At 37.2% G+C, this 18,100-nt stretch overlaps 1 protein-coding gene across 3 annotated transcripts in view; it reads right to left on the reverse strand.

Annotated features, from left to right (window-relative positions):
- LOC150105342 (calmodulin-binding transcription activator 1-like) overlaps positions 1-18,100 on the reverse strand; it is a 1,067,501-nt gene that overhangs the window by 331,646 nt on the left and 717,755 nt on the right. For all 3 annotated transcript variants that reach the window (XM_090394729.1, XM_090394728.1, XM_090394730.1), the window contains one exon: positions 6,498-6,624. In XM_090394729.1, the coding sequence (XP_090250855.1) occupies positions 6,498-6,624 (127 nt within the window). The remainder of the gene's footprint in view (positions 1-6,497; positions 6,625-18,100) is intronic.

The following is an 18,100-nucleotide window of genomic DNA, read 5'->3' on the forward strand; positions in this document are numbered from 1 at the left end:
TTCGAGGAACAGAAGAAAGATTTGGATCATTGCAAAATGGAAGCTTTTTAGGGCTGCTTGAGCTCATAAGTCAGTTTGATCCATTTTTAGCAGGTCACATTACAAAATATGGAAATTGTGGCAAAGGAAATCCTTCTTATCTGTCCAAAGCCACCTGTGAGGAACTCATTCAACTGATGGCTCAAAAGGTCCACGTACTTATTGTTGATGAAGTAAAATCTTCTGGTTATTTTAGTTTGTCAGTTGATTCAACACCAGATCTGTAACATATCGACCAGTTAGGTGTTGTACTTAGGTACTTAAAAGATGGACAGCCTACTGAATGCTTTTTAACCTTTCTGGAAATGAAAAGCCATACCGGTGAGGAAATGGCAAATCAGGTGTTGCAGTACTTAAGTAAAGTTTGTCAGCTAAACTTTTCAAAATGTAGGGGGTCAGTCTTATGACAACGCTGCTAACATGTCTAGGTGTTATAAGGGGATGCAGCAAAAAATTTTAGAAACAAACAAGTTTGCTATGTATGTGCCCTGTGCAACTCATTCACTAAATTTGGTAGGTCGAAGTGCTGTTGACTGCTGTCAAGAGGTGGTTAATTTCTTCTCTACAGTGCGGTTGCTCTATATCTTTTTTTCAGACTCAACCAGCCGGTGGGCAATTCTTAAAGGTTGTATTAAAAATGAAAATGTCTTAAAATCCCCCTCTGATACCAGATGGGAGGCACATGCCATGGCAACAGCAGCAATTTTGAAATCTTTCCTTCAAATTTTAGAAGCGTTAGGTTGTATAGTTGAAGACCAATCACAAAAGGGAGACACTAGAAGAGAAGCAGATAACATTGCAAATAAGATGCAAGAGCTAGAATTCGTTTTTATGTTTTTTTTTCTGTTAATTTTTGGGATGAGATTTTGCAAAATTTTCATAGAGTAAGCCAAGTTCTACAGAATGAGGATTTCAACTTAAAAACATGTGCAGATCGTTATGGATCATTAGCTGACCAACTGTGCACTTCACAAAATGAATTTGAAAGATATGAAGCAGCTACAAAAGAAGTGCTACCAGATGTTGATTACAAGGCAGCTCAAACTTGCAAACGTATCAGAAAGAAGGTACCCAATGATGGAGATGCTCCAGAAGTATATCTGAATGCCAGAGATAAATTTTGTATCACCACCTTTTACACAATTGTTAATAAACTTGAAACTGAGATGAGAAGAAGAGGAGAGATATACAAAGAAATATCAGAGAGAGATTTTCTTTTCTAAGTGATGTGCCACATAATGCTACTTCAGTGACTTCATCATCTACTGAAATTGAAAGGTATTCTCAGTGTTGTCAAAAGCTGATTGATGCTTACCCAGAGGACTTGAACACTAATTTCTCAGCTGAGCTTCAGCAGTTTCACTCATATGTGCACTATAAGTTCAGTGCAACAAAAAATGTAAAAACAAGATTCAGTCATACTGAAAGTGTTGTTGTCAACAACACTTTGTTTCATAACTTATTGAAGTTCCAAGGATACCCTAACAGGAGGGATTTTGCTTGGAGAATTGCATATGGGCACCTTCCAGTCAATACTATCAAATGGAAGTACTTGAACATCAAAGATCCAATCTGTGTCATCTGTTACCATAAGGAAACAGTAGATATATCAACCAAAGGCTGACCTGGCTGAGTGGTTAGTATCTGCTGTCCAGCCAAAGGGATGGCGATTCAAATCTTGCCATGGGGGATGGATGTTTGTACCTGCCTTTCACCTGCATACATTTATTCATACAACTATATATATATACACTTTCCCATGAAGGAGTGGGTCTGCATGATAGAAGCAGACAAAACTAATTAATCAGAAGACCTGGCACCAACTGGGACATAATGCTAGAAGAAAGAAGGTTCCATTGTATAGGGCCATGATCATGCCTCATTCCTATGAGGCATGATCAAGGGGAGAGTAGAACAAGAGGCCATGGAGGCTGCATAGGAAGGGTGTGAGCAAAGAGTGAGAAGTAGATTCTTTGCATGGAGAATGGTTAGTGAGTTGAATGCATTGCCTGAGTTGAATGCAGACACAATGAATGAGTTAAGACATGGCTTGATAAGCTTTGTGTATGTGATAGTGTGTATCTCCCATGATGAGTCTCTGACTATGGAGGTCTGATGTTAATAATAATAATAATAATAATAATAACAGAAATTTTGCTTACTCCCTTTGAAGCCAAGAAGGCATTAGAGGGTTTATTTTGCTACTAGAAATGGTCCAAATGGAACTAGACTTGAAATAACTATACAAATTTTAATGTTTATCCTAAAAATAGACTCAGCAACCAGGATGGCCAATTATGATAGATGTTGAAAGTTTATTTTTCACTTGGTTAGACTATAATAAATTTAGTTTAATCCTTTATCCAAGTGTGAGCAAACAAAGTTTGCACCTTTTGGCAACTCCTATAGGTAAAGATGACCTTGCATTTGCTTCTGCTTGGTATCTCCACTCTGGGCCTGGCTCCCACTGAAGAGACCTCAATAAAGGTCGAAACTAGTCTGGGTAGTGGCCCTTCCCTTAATGTATTACTTTATACATGTGTTTTGCATTATGGGAGATACTGAGATAGGGGTGATGTTAGCTTGGTCCACCTTTGCTACGAGTTGCCCGGTGTTGTACTACCTTACACCAGTCCTGAAGATATTTTCAGGCACAAACTTTGTTTGCTCACACTTGGATAAAGGATTAAACTAAATTTATTATAATTATGATAGATGTTTGCATTCAGGTGGTAGATGATTTCTATCGCCAGCATGAAACCACTACTACCCCACTTACTCAATTCTTCAAGTAGCAATAAAATAAGTATAACATTTAGTCACTAGATGTGGTTTGCCATGTTATCTAATCCTCAGCCTATCCATAGAATTGATAGGTAAATTTACAACCTTTAGTGGGTGTGATTCAAATTAAAATATAATATAAATAATAAATCACAATTAAATTCCATTTGACCTCTGCAATACAGGTAACCCTTGTATAACGTGGTACTTATAAAACGCGGTCTACAAATTGTAGTAATCCTTTATCTTTTCATATATTTTTCACCACACTACTTAAAAACCAAATTTTATCTTCATTAAATTTGTCTGCCCATATCGCGCATGTAGTTATAAGTAGAAAGTTTATATTCAGGGAAATATACCCTTTAGTACGAATGTACATATTTTTTTTTGTGTAGCGCTAACTGTTTACCATATAAAGTGTTTATTGTGGAAAATTGTCTTCGTTTTCTGGCAGGAAAGTGCATTAAAAATCATAAGTTTGTTAGTCTCAAGCTGAGCATGTTATTTTCTGGTGAGTTACATACATAATAAGTAATGTTTTTTTTAATGATGAAAAATTATTTTTATAGTTAATGGCCACTAAAAAAACTGCAACCAAAGGGGGTAAAAAACAACATTAAAAAGAAAATTAATTTCTCCCGAAGAAAAGTTAAAATCTTGGATCGGTTGAAAAGTGGAGAAAAACCATGAGTTGCAAGTACTTTGAATTTAAATGAATCTACAAGTCTAACAATCAAACAAAATGAACATAAAATCTTAAACAGTGTTATTTCTGGGTCAATAGTAAGTGCAAAGTACGTTGCTCGTGTATGCGAGCAACACGCTTTACACTTAAATAAAAATTTCAAATTGTGCATGTACAATTTGTAGCTTTTATAATTTTATACTGTATTTTGTTTCATAGTTTATATGCTTTCTTAACTTATATGAATTACCTGAATTAAATAAAACTCTATTTTTGTTGTATATGTCATTGTTTATATATATATTAAAAAAAAAACACCATCTCAGAACATAACCTTACTTTTTCTATGTGGTCTTGCATAACACGATTTATATAATGATTATGGAAGGATGACATTGATTGGAGGAAATGGTATAAAGACAGCTGTTGCAGAATGTGTGGTGGAGATACTTAATGAGCAGTTCATAAAGATCTTTCAATCTTGTGAATGTGACTTCATGGAGAGATTAAGAGCAGTTGATGATGGGGAGGAGAGACTGACTGTAAGTGAGCAAGAGGTGTTTGGAGAGTTGAGTAAACTAGATGTAAATAAGGCTGTGGGACTTGATAATATATCACCGCGTATTCTGAAGGAATGTGCCAGAGAGTTGACACCTACCTTGACATATTTTTTTAATACGAGTCTTGCACTTGGTCAAGTCCCTAAAGAGTGGAAGGAGGGCAAGATTGTGCCACTTCATAAAGGAGGTGATCGAACTCAAGCATCAAACTATAGGCCTATCTGTGTGTCAGGTGTTGTGGTTAAGTTGTTGGAGAAGCTTGTGAGAACTAGGATCCAGAGTTGGGTTGACAACAATGGTATAATCTTTGATGGACAGCATGGATTTGCTAAAGGGAGGTCGTGTTTTAGTAATCTACTTACTTATTACAATAAAGTGACTGCTTCCTTGGACAGAGGAGAAGGATACACAGTAATATACTTGGATTTCGCAAAAGCTTTTGATAGAGTACCTCATGATAAGTTGACAGTCAAATTAGAGCAGATGGGGTTGGATATTAGATTAGTGCATTGGATTGGAGACTGGCTATCTAATAGGTATCAACAAGTTGTGTATGGGGGTGCAATATCCAGGAAAAGGAAAGTCACTAGTGGAGTGCCTCAGGGATCTGTTTTAGGGCCATTACTATTTAACTTGTATATTAATGATATTGGCGAAGATTTGGATGGAGATATTCAGTTGTTTGCAGATGATGCAAAGTTGGGACGAACCATAAAGAGTAGTGAAGATGTTGTGGCCTTGCAAGAAGACTTGAATAAATTGAGTGATTGGGCAAGCAAATGGGGATGCGAGTTCAATGTTGCAAAATGTAAGGTTTTAAAATTTGGAAAACAAAGATGGGATGCAGAATTTATGCTTGGTGAGAATATATTGTTGGAAGTAGACGAAATAAGAGATCTGGGAGTGATAGTGGATAAGGATCTAAAATTTAGGGGACACATCGCCAAAATTGTGAAGACAACACAAAGACTTCTGGGAATGATGAGGAGGACCCTGACGTGTAGAAGTAGGGAGATTCTTGTTCCATTGTATAAGGCTTTGATTAGGCCACACATGGACTATTGTGCCCAGATTTGGTCACCTGGTTTTCAGAAGGATGAAGAGATGTTGGAAAGGGTCCAAAGGCGACTGACTAAGGTAGTTTCTGACCTCTGGAATGTCGAGTATGAGGAAAGATTGAAAAGATGTAATTTGCAGAGTCTAGTGGAGAGAAGGAAGAGGGGAGATATGATAGAGACCTACAAGTTGGTAAGGGGTTGTTATAGGATCAATGGTGGAGAAGTTCTACAGAGAATAGTGGGAGATCAGGGGAGAACCAGAGGTCATCCCTGGAAACTGTATAAAGAGGGTGTGAGTAGGGGAGTGAGAGGCAGGTTTTTTTCGTGCAGAGTTGTGAATGATTGGAATGCCTTGCCTGAGAGTGTGGTGTCTACAGGGAGTTTGAATGTGTTTAAGACCCGGTATGATGAGATGTGTGGGAGATAAAAGGACCTCCTAGATGAGTCTTTGACTCCATGAGGTCTTGTTTAATAATAATAATAATAATAATAATAATAATAATATAACGTTGCATTTCTATGGAACCTAACATTCATGTTATATGAGGGTTACCTGTATTATTCATTTATGTTTGAGTTGTTTTGTCAAATTCTGCAAAAAAAAAAAAAAAAAAGAGATCAAACTAAAATTAAAATGAAATAACATGGGCTTGTTTTAAATATTTCTGTATTGCCAAATTTAATCAGATAAAGGTTTATTATTGCATTATGAATAATTCTGACGTATCTTCTGGGGTATTGAAAATGTTCAAAATGAAATAAAAATTGAGATGATTTTGATAAGGATTCTAAAAGGCACTGAATTTAAATAAAATCTGCCCAGTCAGAATCTAAAAATAATTTGCGTGAAGATGGATGGACAAAACAAAATCTCATGGGTTCTATCAGATTTATTTTCAGAGAGAGCTAAGAAAAGGAAAATATCAAGATTATGACTGTGATGAATGAGACAAATATCTGTTTTTTCTCTCTCTCTCTGACATTGTGTGTGTGTGTGTGTGTGTGTGTGTGTGTGTGTGTGCGTGCGTGCGTGCGCGCGCACGTGTGTGTGTAACTACAATTCTACTTTTCTATCCACCAGACCTACTTGCAAATGCTTTGCTTCCACTATATAACAATTAACCTACCTTAAACTAATAAAGTGCATTACTCAAATTAACACTTCAGTGTCTTCATGTTTCTGACAAATGTCAAAACACTAGTCAAGGCATTTAAATCAGTACATATCTATGTATTAGAGATGTATGAATTTGTAACTCATAATTATGAGAAATTATATTATCATATGCCATTCAATTTTTTTATAATCATTAGTAAATGAAATTCATAAACATAAATATTTTTTTTTTTTTTAAAGAAATGTCTTACCTGGACTATAACACCTAAGGACTCCACTCTGAACTAAAGTAGTTGGAACACTTACTCCATCAAAAAGAATGGTGTAGGGTGATGAAGTTGAATACCATGGTCCAGTAACCAAAACCTTCACACCTCCCTATAAAGATTTCTTGATATAAAATACTGTATACTTCTGAATGAATTTTTAGCATCATATGTTATTTACAATATACGAAACATAAATAGTCCAAACCAAAATGCTTAAATGATATGGGTGATGATTTGAATTTTATTAATTATAATAAATAATTAATAAAATTTATAAGTCCTTAATCCATTTACACTAATCTTAATAAATTTTATGACTTGCCCTTTTAAAAGTTGCTTTATCTTCTGATCAAAATATGTCACACTGCAAACATTTCTTGTGTAGATTTATTTCTTGTAAAATACTGAAGCAAGTTCAATTTTTCAGGTGGGTTATACCTTGAAAAAAAGCTGACAATCATAAAACTTATGAAGGTTAGCATAATTATTCAAAGATTTATGAATAAATCAAGTGTTATTAAATTTATAAATCAATTTTATAAATCTTAGTGCTTATGTGTCAATAAATTTATAAATTTAATACCTACAAAGAATATCAAATATCTTCTGCTGATACTTTGAGATAAAACATGCCTAGGATAATAATTAACTATATTTGTTTTATTATTAACACTAAACCTACATGGATTCAAAAGACGCATCACACACTATACTTTGCATCCCAATGTTGCTTACCAAATTTCCGAATCTGTAGTTGCCCACTCATATAATTTATTCAAGTTCCTCCTGCAAAGCCACAACACCTGCTTGATTCTGATCACTCTCCTCAGCTTTGCATCATCTGCAAACAGTTGTATATCACCAAATAAAACAAACCCAATATCATTAATATATAAATTAAATAACAATGGTCCTCAAAAGAGGTGGCACTTTGGAATAAGTCAAATGTGTGCTCCACATTTTATAATTTAAAAGTGATTTCCTACTTAAATTTCACCGAGTGAAACTGCAGCATAATTCACCAAAAGATTAATATCACAGAGGAATCCATAAGTACCAATAAATCCAATGATGCTATCAACTTTCACATATGCAGTCTTGATTAATTTTTTTTTTTAATATATAATATAGGCTACATGCAAGTGCTTGCTAATGTGTAATGTAAAAAGCAAATTCGTGGTTTTTTTAAGCCCAATGACTAGATTCAGATGGCAAAAAAAGGCCTTTGATGTGATTTCTATCACCAATGGCCTCATGCTCAGTGCATAAAAATTGACAAATTGGCATACAAATTTTTTGTGAACTTGAACCAGCCTTTCTTCTACTCACCGTGCCTCCCTTCAGTGAAACAGCTCCTGAACTTAGAAAAATGTATTGAAAGCTTGGAATGAAGAAAATTTCCATGGCAAAATCAAATTAATTGAAGCCAAGCTAGAACAGATCCACAATCAGTGGTTAGACAAAAAACCACCTTTCACCGATACCAGCTAGCTCCTGGCCTCATCATGTCAACAGGTACAACTTGAGTGAGGCCGAAAACAAAAAATATAATGCCATTATTCTCAGTTTCAACACCAAAAACAATGATACTGAAGGAAATCATCACCAAGCTAATGGAAAATTCTCGTTTTAACTGCAGCAAAATCACCAGTTACCATCATTCCGGCATAAGAACAAAAAATGGGGATGGTAAAACTTTCCTGTGACTAGTGAATAACCTGTGACAAATCAGTGACTGATCAGACTAATGATGGCTGTGAACAACCTCAAAGTCGATTCTTCCTAATGATGTATGAGCCCAGCCTAGCCATACCTTTATTCAGCGTGAACAAGGCTGATGGCTTCACAAACAACTGGAAGAAAATAAAGTGGTGATGAAACTTTGTACATCAACTAAAAAAGAGGAATTCTAGTGCAGAAATCAAGCATTATTATCACTTGAAAAACCAAAATCAAGTACTGCACAGAAAATGTGTATGACTCACTCAGTCAATGACAAACCCCACGAGATTTCCAGATCCACTTTACAAATATACATGGTCTCGGTTCTAACCTGAACAGTGCTCACTGCCTCCAGTCTGCAAAACCCAACTTTCAGACTCTCCATGCACTACTCATCTGAACTTTCCCAATACATACTCTGACTCTTTTTGGCTCAAGGACAGCATTTGTGCATACATTTGCTTTGATATACTGTGCCAGAGAGCATTCAACTTAGAATCTCCAGTCATGATCTACTTGGCTGAAAATCTCTCTGTCCCACTCTATCCAATTCATATGTATCTATATCACACTCCCAATTCTACCGAGCACTCGGAACTCTTTGACTTCCTCTCTTTGAAAGTAAATGTCCTTCAAACTTTCTCAGCATATCCACAACTCCACAATTTTCTCATTAGATGCATATTTCATGCGATGGTTGATGGTTCCCTGATCTTCTAACTATGCAACTAATGATGGGATTCCACAAGGTTCTGCCCTCTCACCCACCTTTTTTTTTTCTTCTGTACATCAATGACCTGCTCAAGTTGATCACTAATCCAATACACTGCTTTGCTGACAATAGTACAGTACATTTTAACTTATCAAATCTTGCACTAAACAACCACCACAACTTACAGAGTAACAAGCTCTGCAAGCCTAGATTTCCAAACCAGTTGTTGACAGGGTTTGGATAACTGTGTATTTCAATGCCTACAAAACACAGTTCTGCCTTATTTCTAACAAAAAAAAGGACCCACTATAAAAAGGACAACACCTAAATTTCTAGGTAAGATGAGAGTTCTCTCTCTCTCTCTCTTTCTCGCTCACCTTGGAATTATCTTGACATCAAAACTCTCTCTCTTGGCATAAACACATTGCAACCACTGCCTCCTCAGTATCAAAAACATTAGCATTCCTCTTTCATTCAAATCAACCCATCCATTGAGTATTGCTCACACATCTGGAGAGGTGCGACAAAGAGCTCCCTAAAAATATTTGATGCAATACAGAATAGAGAAGTCAGACTGATTAAAGACTCATCTCCTACCAAGCTCACTCCAATCAATCTTGCACAGGCATCTATATTTCCATGGGCTTTGGAAATATAGATGGAAGTGGAGGGAAGTGCATATACTACCACCTAACAGCCCTTCACAGTCAAACTTCATACTCATAGAACAAGTTTCTCTTCCTTCATTCCTACTGGTGATGTATTTTGGAATAGCCTTCCCTCCAATGTATTGTTCCGAGGAATACAATGCACAGACCTTCAAATAAAATGTGAACAAGTTCCATGTTTGCTAATTCTCTCCCCATACATGGTACCAACACACTATAGGTGGATCAGCCAATCTCTTGTCTATAAGTCCAACATAAAAAAAATTCCTGTAGAACACCACCAGTGACATTCCTCTTCTGGAATGCTGCTCCCCATACACATATTGCTTATCTGAGAGGCAGTTGTATATACAACTCAGCAATGTAACATGCAATTCCATCTGCTCCAGTTTAGTTACCTAATTCTGGTGTGGCAATCTGCCAAAAGCCTTTGCAAACTCTAAGTATACCACTGCATATGCCATTACCTTGTCAAACACATTCATTACCTTCTTATAATACATAAACAAATTGGTAAAACACCAACTTCCCTTTAACAAACCCAAGCTGACAAGCACAAAGAATACAAGTGGTATTAATCCACTTTTGTATCCTTGCTTACCAAAAACTATAATATCTCAACTACAATTTCAGATATCCGGATTGGCCTATTTGCTTTAGCCTTATCACCACCTTCGTGAAGTTGAACAATTTTACTTTCCCTCCATTGCTTTGGGACTTGTGCTGTTGGAAGCCTCTTGTTAAACAGATAGGCCAAGGGTAATGTTAACTCGATGGAAAAGTCCATTAAAACACATGGTGATAATGTCATCAAGCCTTACTGCCTTATTAACACCTTACTTAACTCTTAATATCTTATATAACATCTTGCTTAACTCTTCATGTACCTTTTGCTCACTTACCATTAAGACCTTTCTCATTTCATTCTCTACAACCGTGATCTACTCACTGAATATCTCAACCATAACCTCTGCAGTAGTAACTAATCTCCAACTTTCATTCATTAGCATCAACTTGACATAGTTATTCTTCTTTCTACTTGCCGCATATTGAAAAATCTCCTGAGGTTTATTTTGGCCTGATTTGCTAATTTCTGCTCATACTGCACTTTTAAAATGCAGAAGGAAAAAATACTGCACTTTTGTTTTCCTTAAAAACAAAGTCAGTCTTCTAGTCTTATACTCCTCGTGGAACTGATTATTACCATTATTCCTCATGTGCTGCCTCCATAGTACCTTCTTCCAGATCATATGTATTCCTTTATTCATGCATTTGGCACCTACCTTATACAGTCTTTTGGCCTTTGAAATACACTCACACATTAATGCTGTTAATATTTCTTTGTCAATTTCCAAGCAGCATTTCTTTCTTTCTCACTCAATTCCTCGTTCCATGCTGTTGCTCTAAGCTGTCTCCTAAGCTTATCGTAATCACCAGCCTTTTAATTCTACATACATCCTTTCCTTGCAGAAGTCTTCATATGGCTAGCTACAACCCAGTTGATCACCTCATGATCACTCTCATCAAGCAGAGGGAAGTGCAAAATCCCACTTACAATCACATCCTCTGATGAAATGATCAGATCTAAAACTCTCAATCCTCATGTGCCCTCCTTTACACACTGCCTAAGAACTTTTTTTCCTTATTGGAAAAAAGTTTTTTCCTCATTTACAAATACTATCTCTTCATTCCAATCTATACTGCCATAATTAAATTCTCCCATAATAATCACCCTTCTCTTGTTCACTAAACCAAGCAGCTCATACATTTCCTCATACCTCCCTCACAATCCCAGGCCAATAGTAACATTCAACCAAATATTTCTTCCCGTCAACCTCCTCCTCACTGCCTCAAAATTACTGAAATTATTTCCTTTTTTCATGTCTACCTCATGACCTCCCTCCCTTTGTTCCTTCTATTCTTGTGAAAAATGCTATCCTTCCATTTCTATTCCTGTTAGGATATCATCTTCATTCAACATTGTTTCACTTAATCCAACAATTTTTGGATGAATAAACTCAGTCAGTGAAACACTTTCAACTCTCTTATTTCTAATACTCCTGGCATTTGTAAATAAACACAGCAATTCAATTTTAAGTCTATAGCCAATCCTATCCAAGCCACCTGCCCTTGCCCAATCAGCTTTATCACTGCATACCTCATATATATTCTCAGTCTCTCAGTCTCAACCACTCCCCCCTCACATCCCAATCTATTCCATTTCTAGGCTGATCATCTCCATACACACTTTCTCTACTACAAGAGGGGTCAAGAAAGTTCTGATAAACACCTACAACAAAAATTATATTAAAGCAACTGATATAAATAACCACAAAAAAGAACATACTAGTAGCAGAGTTATGAAGGTAACTTATGTTCTTATATCCTCATATGTTCTTTCTTGTGGTTATATCAATTGCTTTAATATCATTTTTGTTCTAAGTGTTTAACAGACCTTTCCAGACCCCCCCCCCCTGTACTTCCAACACCACATCTACCCGAGCACCTTCCATTTCATCATTCCTTTTGCGTTCCAGTTCTCACTTCATCTCTCACACCACCACTACTGTTTCCACTGCCAAGCACTTCAGTTTCTTTCATTCCACTCTCCAAATCTTTCATTTCACTCTTATTCCTGTTTTTTTGTTTTCTTTTTTTTTTTGTTAGCCATTCAACTGCAATCCGTCACTTCTGTATAATTCCATTCTTCCTTCAAATACATGCCAGAAGTCCAAAAATTGTACTCCCTTCTCGTCATACAGCACTGCCAGCATACCATTCATAATTCTTACTCTCTGTCTCAACGCATCATTCGTCATACCTCAGCAACACACTGACAGCTTTCCCAATATAATGTTATCTTTCATTCTCCTCAATAACCTCCTGATATCTGCCCTTACATTTTCCTTATGTCGACCCAAATCATTTGTTCCCACAGCCACCACTAACTCTGTAGCTCATTTCCTCCTCATATCCAAAGAATGAATTATCTCATTACCCCTTCCTGGAAAGCAGACCTTGTGGATTCTCTCATTAACCAATCCTCTAATAATGAAACCTCTATACACTGCTATTCAAGTCATCCATCACCTCCTTTTCTATTTTTCAACATATCACTCTGCATATTTCTCAACATGTTCATTTTAGATGAACATACTGATTGTAGTTGATTGACAATGGATTGTAAGCTAGTTGGCCCAGGATATTGAAATAAACCACCCAAGTGTTTGGCACATCCTAAAAGAGAGGCCTGGTATGTGCAAAGTTTCAGCTTATTCCAATCCTATCCAAGCCACCTGCCCTTGCCCAATCAGCTTTATCACTGCATACCTCATATATATTCTCAGTCTCAACCACTCCCCCTCCATCCCAATCCATTCCATTGCTGGCCTCCATCTGGAACAATACAAAAATGAAGGGAATGTACTCTTAAATTGTATTGTAGCCATTGATAAAACTTGGGCAAGGGCTTATGAGCCAGAACTGAAGAGATAATCTTACGAATGGTGCCATTCAAGATCACCCAAACTGAAAAACCTTTGCCAGGAACCCAGCAAAGTTAAAGTCATGCTGATAGTCACAACATTCAAGGTGTCATTCTTTATCATACTATTCCATAAGGGCAAACTGTTAATGCACAGTACTATCAATGATTTCTGGAGCACAATATGCATCCAGCTTTAAGGAGGAAGTGATCTTTTTTTTTTCTTTTTTTTCACAGATTCTCCACCATGTTTGCTGCATGACAATGCATGAAGTCATGTGTTGTAATTGTTGATAGAGATGTTGAACAGGTGGCAATGGGCAGTATTGGAATATACTCTGTATTCACTGGATATGAGTCCTTGCAACTTTGACTTGTTCCCCAAAATCAAAGAACTCCTCAGTTTTGTGATGTGTATACGAGGTCCATCAAGTCGTACGTCACTCTATCACTGATATCAACAGGCACTGATATCTACTGATGGTATCCAGTGGCTCCCACAAATTTGGAAACAGGTGGAAAACATGGCAGAAGGTTACATCAATTGTATAGACTTAATAAACTGTTTTACATTTTGTGCACATATTGTAACTGCTTTATTTACAAACCTTGTAATATTAAGGTTCCAGTAAAAATAAATGTAACGAGATTTGATAATAATAATAATAATATATATATATATATATATATATATGGAGAAAGAGTTGATCTACAAGAATATGGGAAAGAGGTGCCTTGCATCAGGGATGGGAATCAAACCCATGTCTTTCTGATCAAAGGGGTCAGTATAAATCCCTTTGGGTAAGAAACCAGTGTGTGTGTGGGGGGGGGGGGGGGAATCTGAGAGCTCATCAAAGCAGTTCAGCTATATTATCTCAATACAGTTCAGATAATATTTATTTAGAAAAAAATTTGAAAAAAAATTCAGAAAATAAAAAAAGATTTGTTTATGGTTTTCATTAAAATGGAGGAAACCTAAAATAGAGTCCTTAGAGAAATAATTTGGTTGGTTAATAGTAAGGACAAGAATTAGTTAACACCATTACATATATGTGTAAGGCTCTTTTTATAGGCATTTGTTATAGCAACATATTTACTATAACAAGTGTGAGAGGAGCTTGTGGAGAAATAGAGGGGTTTCCTATTTGGCTGGTTTAATTACATTAGGAATCAGTACTAAGTCCCTTTTTGTTTGCCCCTGGTGATATATAAAACAATGTATCATGGTATTACTATGTTTTACCGGCTACATAAGTTTATTGAAAGGGAGATGGTAAATCCCGTTTAAAACCTTGGTATTCCAGGTCTACCTACTCACTGATGAGACCTCAAAAACGGTTGAAACCGGTCTGGGTAGTGACTTCTTCTCATAATGTAAAACAGTATACATATCTTAGGAGCTGTGTTTTACATTACGAGAGAATATTAGGGTTAGTGATGGATCTTGCTCCACCTTTGCATGGAGTTGCCCTAGTGTTGTACTACCGAAGGGATTACTTACTCTTGGGCTCGCCGATAGTTTTTTTGGCATGAAACTCTAAGACTTCGATGGATTTTGATCCGAGTTTCATACCCGGCTATAAAATAAAATGGGATTTACCATCTCCCTTTCAATAAATGTATCATGGTATTTGATATTTGATGACATCATGGCAAATGATGTCACACTGAGTGACAACCAGTCAGGAGAAGGAATAAGTTGAAATTTTGAAAGGAAAGGTTGGAATCCAAAAAAGTTAAGGATTACTAGATCTAGGACAAATTTATGATATAGCCCTCTTCTTAGGGAAGAAATATAGATGGCACTTGAATTAGACTTACCAAGCTGATTTTGGTTACTGAGAAGAACCGGTCAGAATCGGATGCATAATGGTGGAAGACAAGAAGAAGACAGCACAAGTTTTCATTATTCAGTTTTATTTTATTTATATTTACTATACTTAAATGTTTTGTTTGTAATTGTTTGTACTTTTACTTATATAGTTATACTTCCTTATACTTATTTAGCATTTAGTTGTGACACTAATTAGCGACACTATTTGGAATAATGGCGGCAGTGGTAGTTAAAATTGCAAATGGTGTATCTCCAAGTCCTCCCCCATTTAAGGACTCCATTTTGCGTGATATCATACAGGATTTTGTAGCATGCAGGACTTGCAGAATGTATGCGTCCCGGTGGTTGTATATGTGGCAGGTGAGAGACGGGGGTAAAAACATATATGCACAAAATGCAGGCAATGGAAGGAACTGGGTAAGTTAGATGACTATAACTGACCTAGTTGAGTCAGAGACAGAAGATTCTCCATGTAAAGAGATGAGTGGTATGATAGAGGGTGAGAGAAATATGAATAAAATGAAAGTGGGGAGTATGGAAAGGTTGAATGATTGTGAAGTTTTAGGAGATGGTCTCAATTGGGAGGATGAATGGTAAATAACTTGGCTGACTTGCAGAGAGAGAGAGATAGATGAGCTGAAAGAGCAGGTGGAATGTCTAGGGAACGAGATGAGAAGTGTGAAAAATGAGATTAGACGAATGAAAGAAACGAATGCAAGGTGAATCAGAGAAGAAGTGAGAGAGAGTTTTGGGAATGATAGAAGAAGAGAGAATAGGAACAGTAGAAGAGAGGGAATGAGAGAGAGATATGGGGATGATAGATGAGGAGAGAATAGAATATGAACAGTGGAAAAGAGGGAATGAGAGCGAGTTATGGGAAAGATAGAAGAGGAGAGAATGGAAACAGTAGGAGAGAGGGAATGAGAGGAATGCAAGGGAGCACTGGAACCAGGGATAGAGGAAGGTAAGTAGAGGAGCACAGAGAGAAAGTGTTAGAGGAGAGTGAGAGTGAGGGATGCACTTGAGCCATCAAGGAAAAGAGTGGTAAGAGGTGTAATGTATGGGGACTCAATGATCCATAGTGTTCAAGATAGGATGCGTGAAGAGTGTTTGCCAGGAGGAATGATAGAAAATGTGGCAATGGCAATTAAGAGGGGTGAAAGGGTGGATGAGATGATTGTGACGGTAGGAACAAATGACTTGAGTGGTAATGTAAATTGGGCAGCCAGAGATATGAAATTCTTGCTTGAGGTAGTACGAAAGAAGACACAGAGAGAAAAGATAGTGTGCGTGATTGCTTAGGTATGATAGTGATGGGCTCAGCAGAAAAGCAGTAATATCGAATAACATAATAGCTAGAATGTCTCAGAGAGGATTGGAATATGTGGATGCTTGAAAGGTGTTTGAGGACAGAAAGGAATCGTATGCAAGAGACAGCTTTCGTTTGAATGAGGAAGGACGTAGGCATCTGGAGAGATTGCTGTTCTGAATGAGTCGGTGTGTCCCAGGGTGGATGGTAGCAGGGGTGGACTCTTGTGGGAATGGGTACTTGGGAGAAAGGGGACAACATAAGGTAATGATGAGGCCAGTGGGGTCTAGAGGGAATAATGCTGGGTATAGAAACAATGGCATTTTTATGCTTTATACTAATGCCAGGAGTATTCAGAATAAAGGAGAGGAATTGGTGGCGTTGATAGCATCAGCCTGGCCAAAGATTATTGGGTTCACTGAGACGTGGTTGACAGAAGAGGATATAATAACAGGAATAGAAATAGCTGAGTACAGCATTTTTCGGCAGGATAGGAAGGGAAAGCGTGACGGTGGAGTACTACTTATGATAAGTGACGACTTATGTCCTCTAAGACTGGAGGCTTTGGAAGGTAGTGACACTAATGATTTTGAAAGCATATGGTGTGAGGTAGAAGTGGGTAAGAAAGGATATTTAGTGGGGTGTTGCTATAGACCAAATAGCACAGAGGGTGTGGATCAGGATATGTTTAGACAGTTGAGCTTGGCAAGTGCAAGAAGAATGATTGTTATGGGAGATTTTAACTACCGTAGTATAAATTGGAGAGAGGAATATGCATGTAGCAATAAGGAAACGGAATTTCTATAATTCTTGAGGGACAAATGTCTTAGGCAACATGTAATAGTTGCTTGATAATAACTGAGATGACATCTCTCCTACCAGTTGGAGAGAGTAACCATATGGTTTTGACGTGGAAGATGAATGAATAGACATGCAGGAGTATCAGTATGAATAGACATGCAGGAGTATCAAAGAGATGGGAACATATGTGGAATTATAAGGCAGTTGATTATAATAGTCTTAGATGTCAACTTGGGGAAGTTTAATGGAGAAAGGAATTGGAAGGACGGGATATCATTAGTGCTTGGGGAAACTGTGAAGGAATATTTGTTAGTAGCAATAGTAAGCTGTATTCCACGAGTGAAGAAGAGGACACAATTTGGTGTAAAGTGGATGACAAACAATATTAAACAGGAACTGGATGTAAAAAAGAGGCTATGGAAGAGATATAAGGAGACAGGTGAGAGAAGATGCATGAAGAATATAAGACACAGGGCCAGGAGAGTGACTAGTATGGTAAGGAAGGTGAAACTAGAATATGAGAAGAGATTCACCCTAAGATCCGAAGAAAATCCTCGGGGAATTTTTTAGCCATGTGGCCAGTTGGAGGAGAAATGACTGTAGAAGAATGACATTGTGGGATAAAAATGGGAATAGAGTGACTGATGTAGAGGACATAGTGGAATTGTTCAATGAACACTTTATTGGAGTATTTTATCCTGAAGGAGTAAATTTTAATACTAGAGGGATTGGGTAGGTTCAAGGTTTAGAGGTGCAGGAGGAGAGTGTGTTCCAAATATTGAATATGAGTACTCTGGATGTCAGTAAATCAGCGGGACTAGATGGTATTTCACTACAAGTTCTGAGAGAATGTGCTAAAAAAACTGACAGCGCCTTTGACCTGGCTTTTCAATGACATTCTGGCTACAGGAAAGGTGGCCAGGGAATGAAAGGAAGGTAAGATAGTGTCATTGCATAAGGGTGATAGCAGACTGGAAGTGTTTAATAATAGGCCAGTTTGTGTATCATCAGTAGTTGTTAAGATCTTGGAGAAATTAGTGAGGAACCGTATACAG

This window comes from Typopeltis vanoorti, chromosome 6 (genome assembly GCF_054136105.1).
Source record: "Typopeltis vanoorti isolate ZY-2024b chromosome 6, IOZ_Tvanoo_1.0, whole genome shotgun sequence".
Taxonomy (NCBI): Eukaryota; Metazoa; Arthropoda; class Arachnida; order Uropygi; family Thelyphonidae; genus Typopeltis; species Typopeltis vanoorti.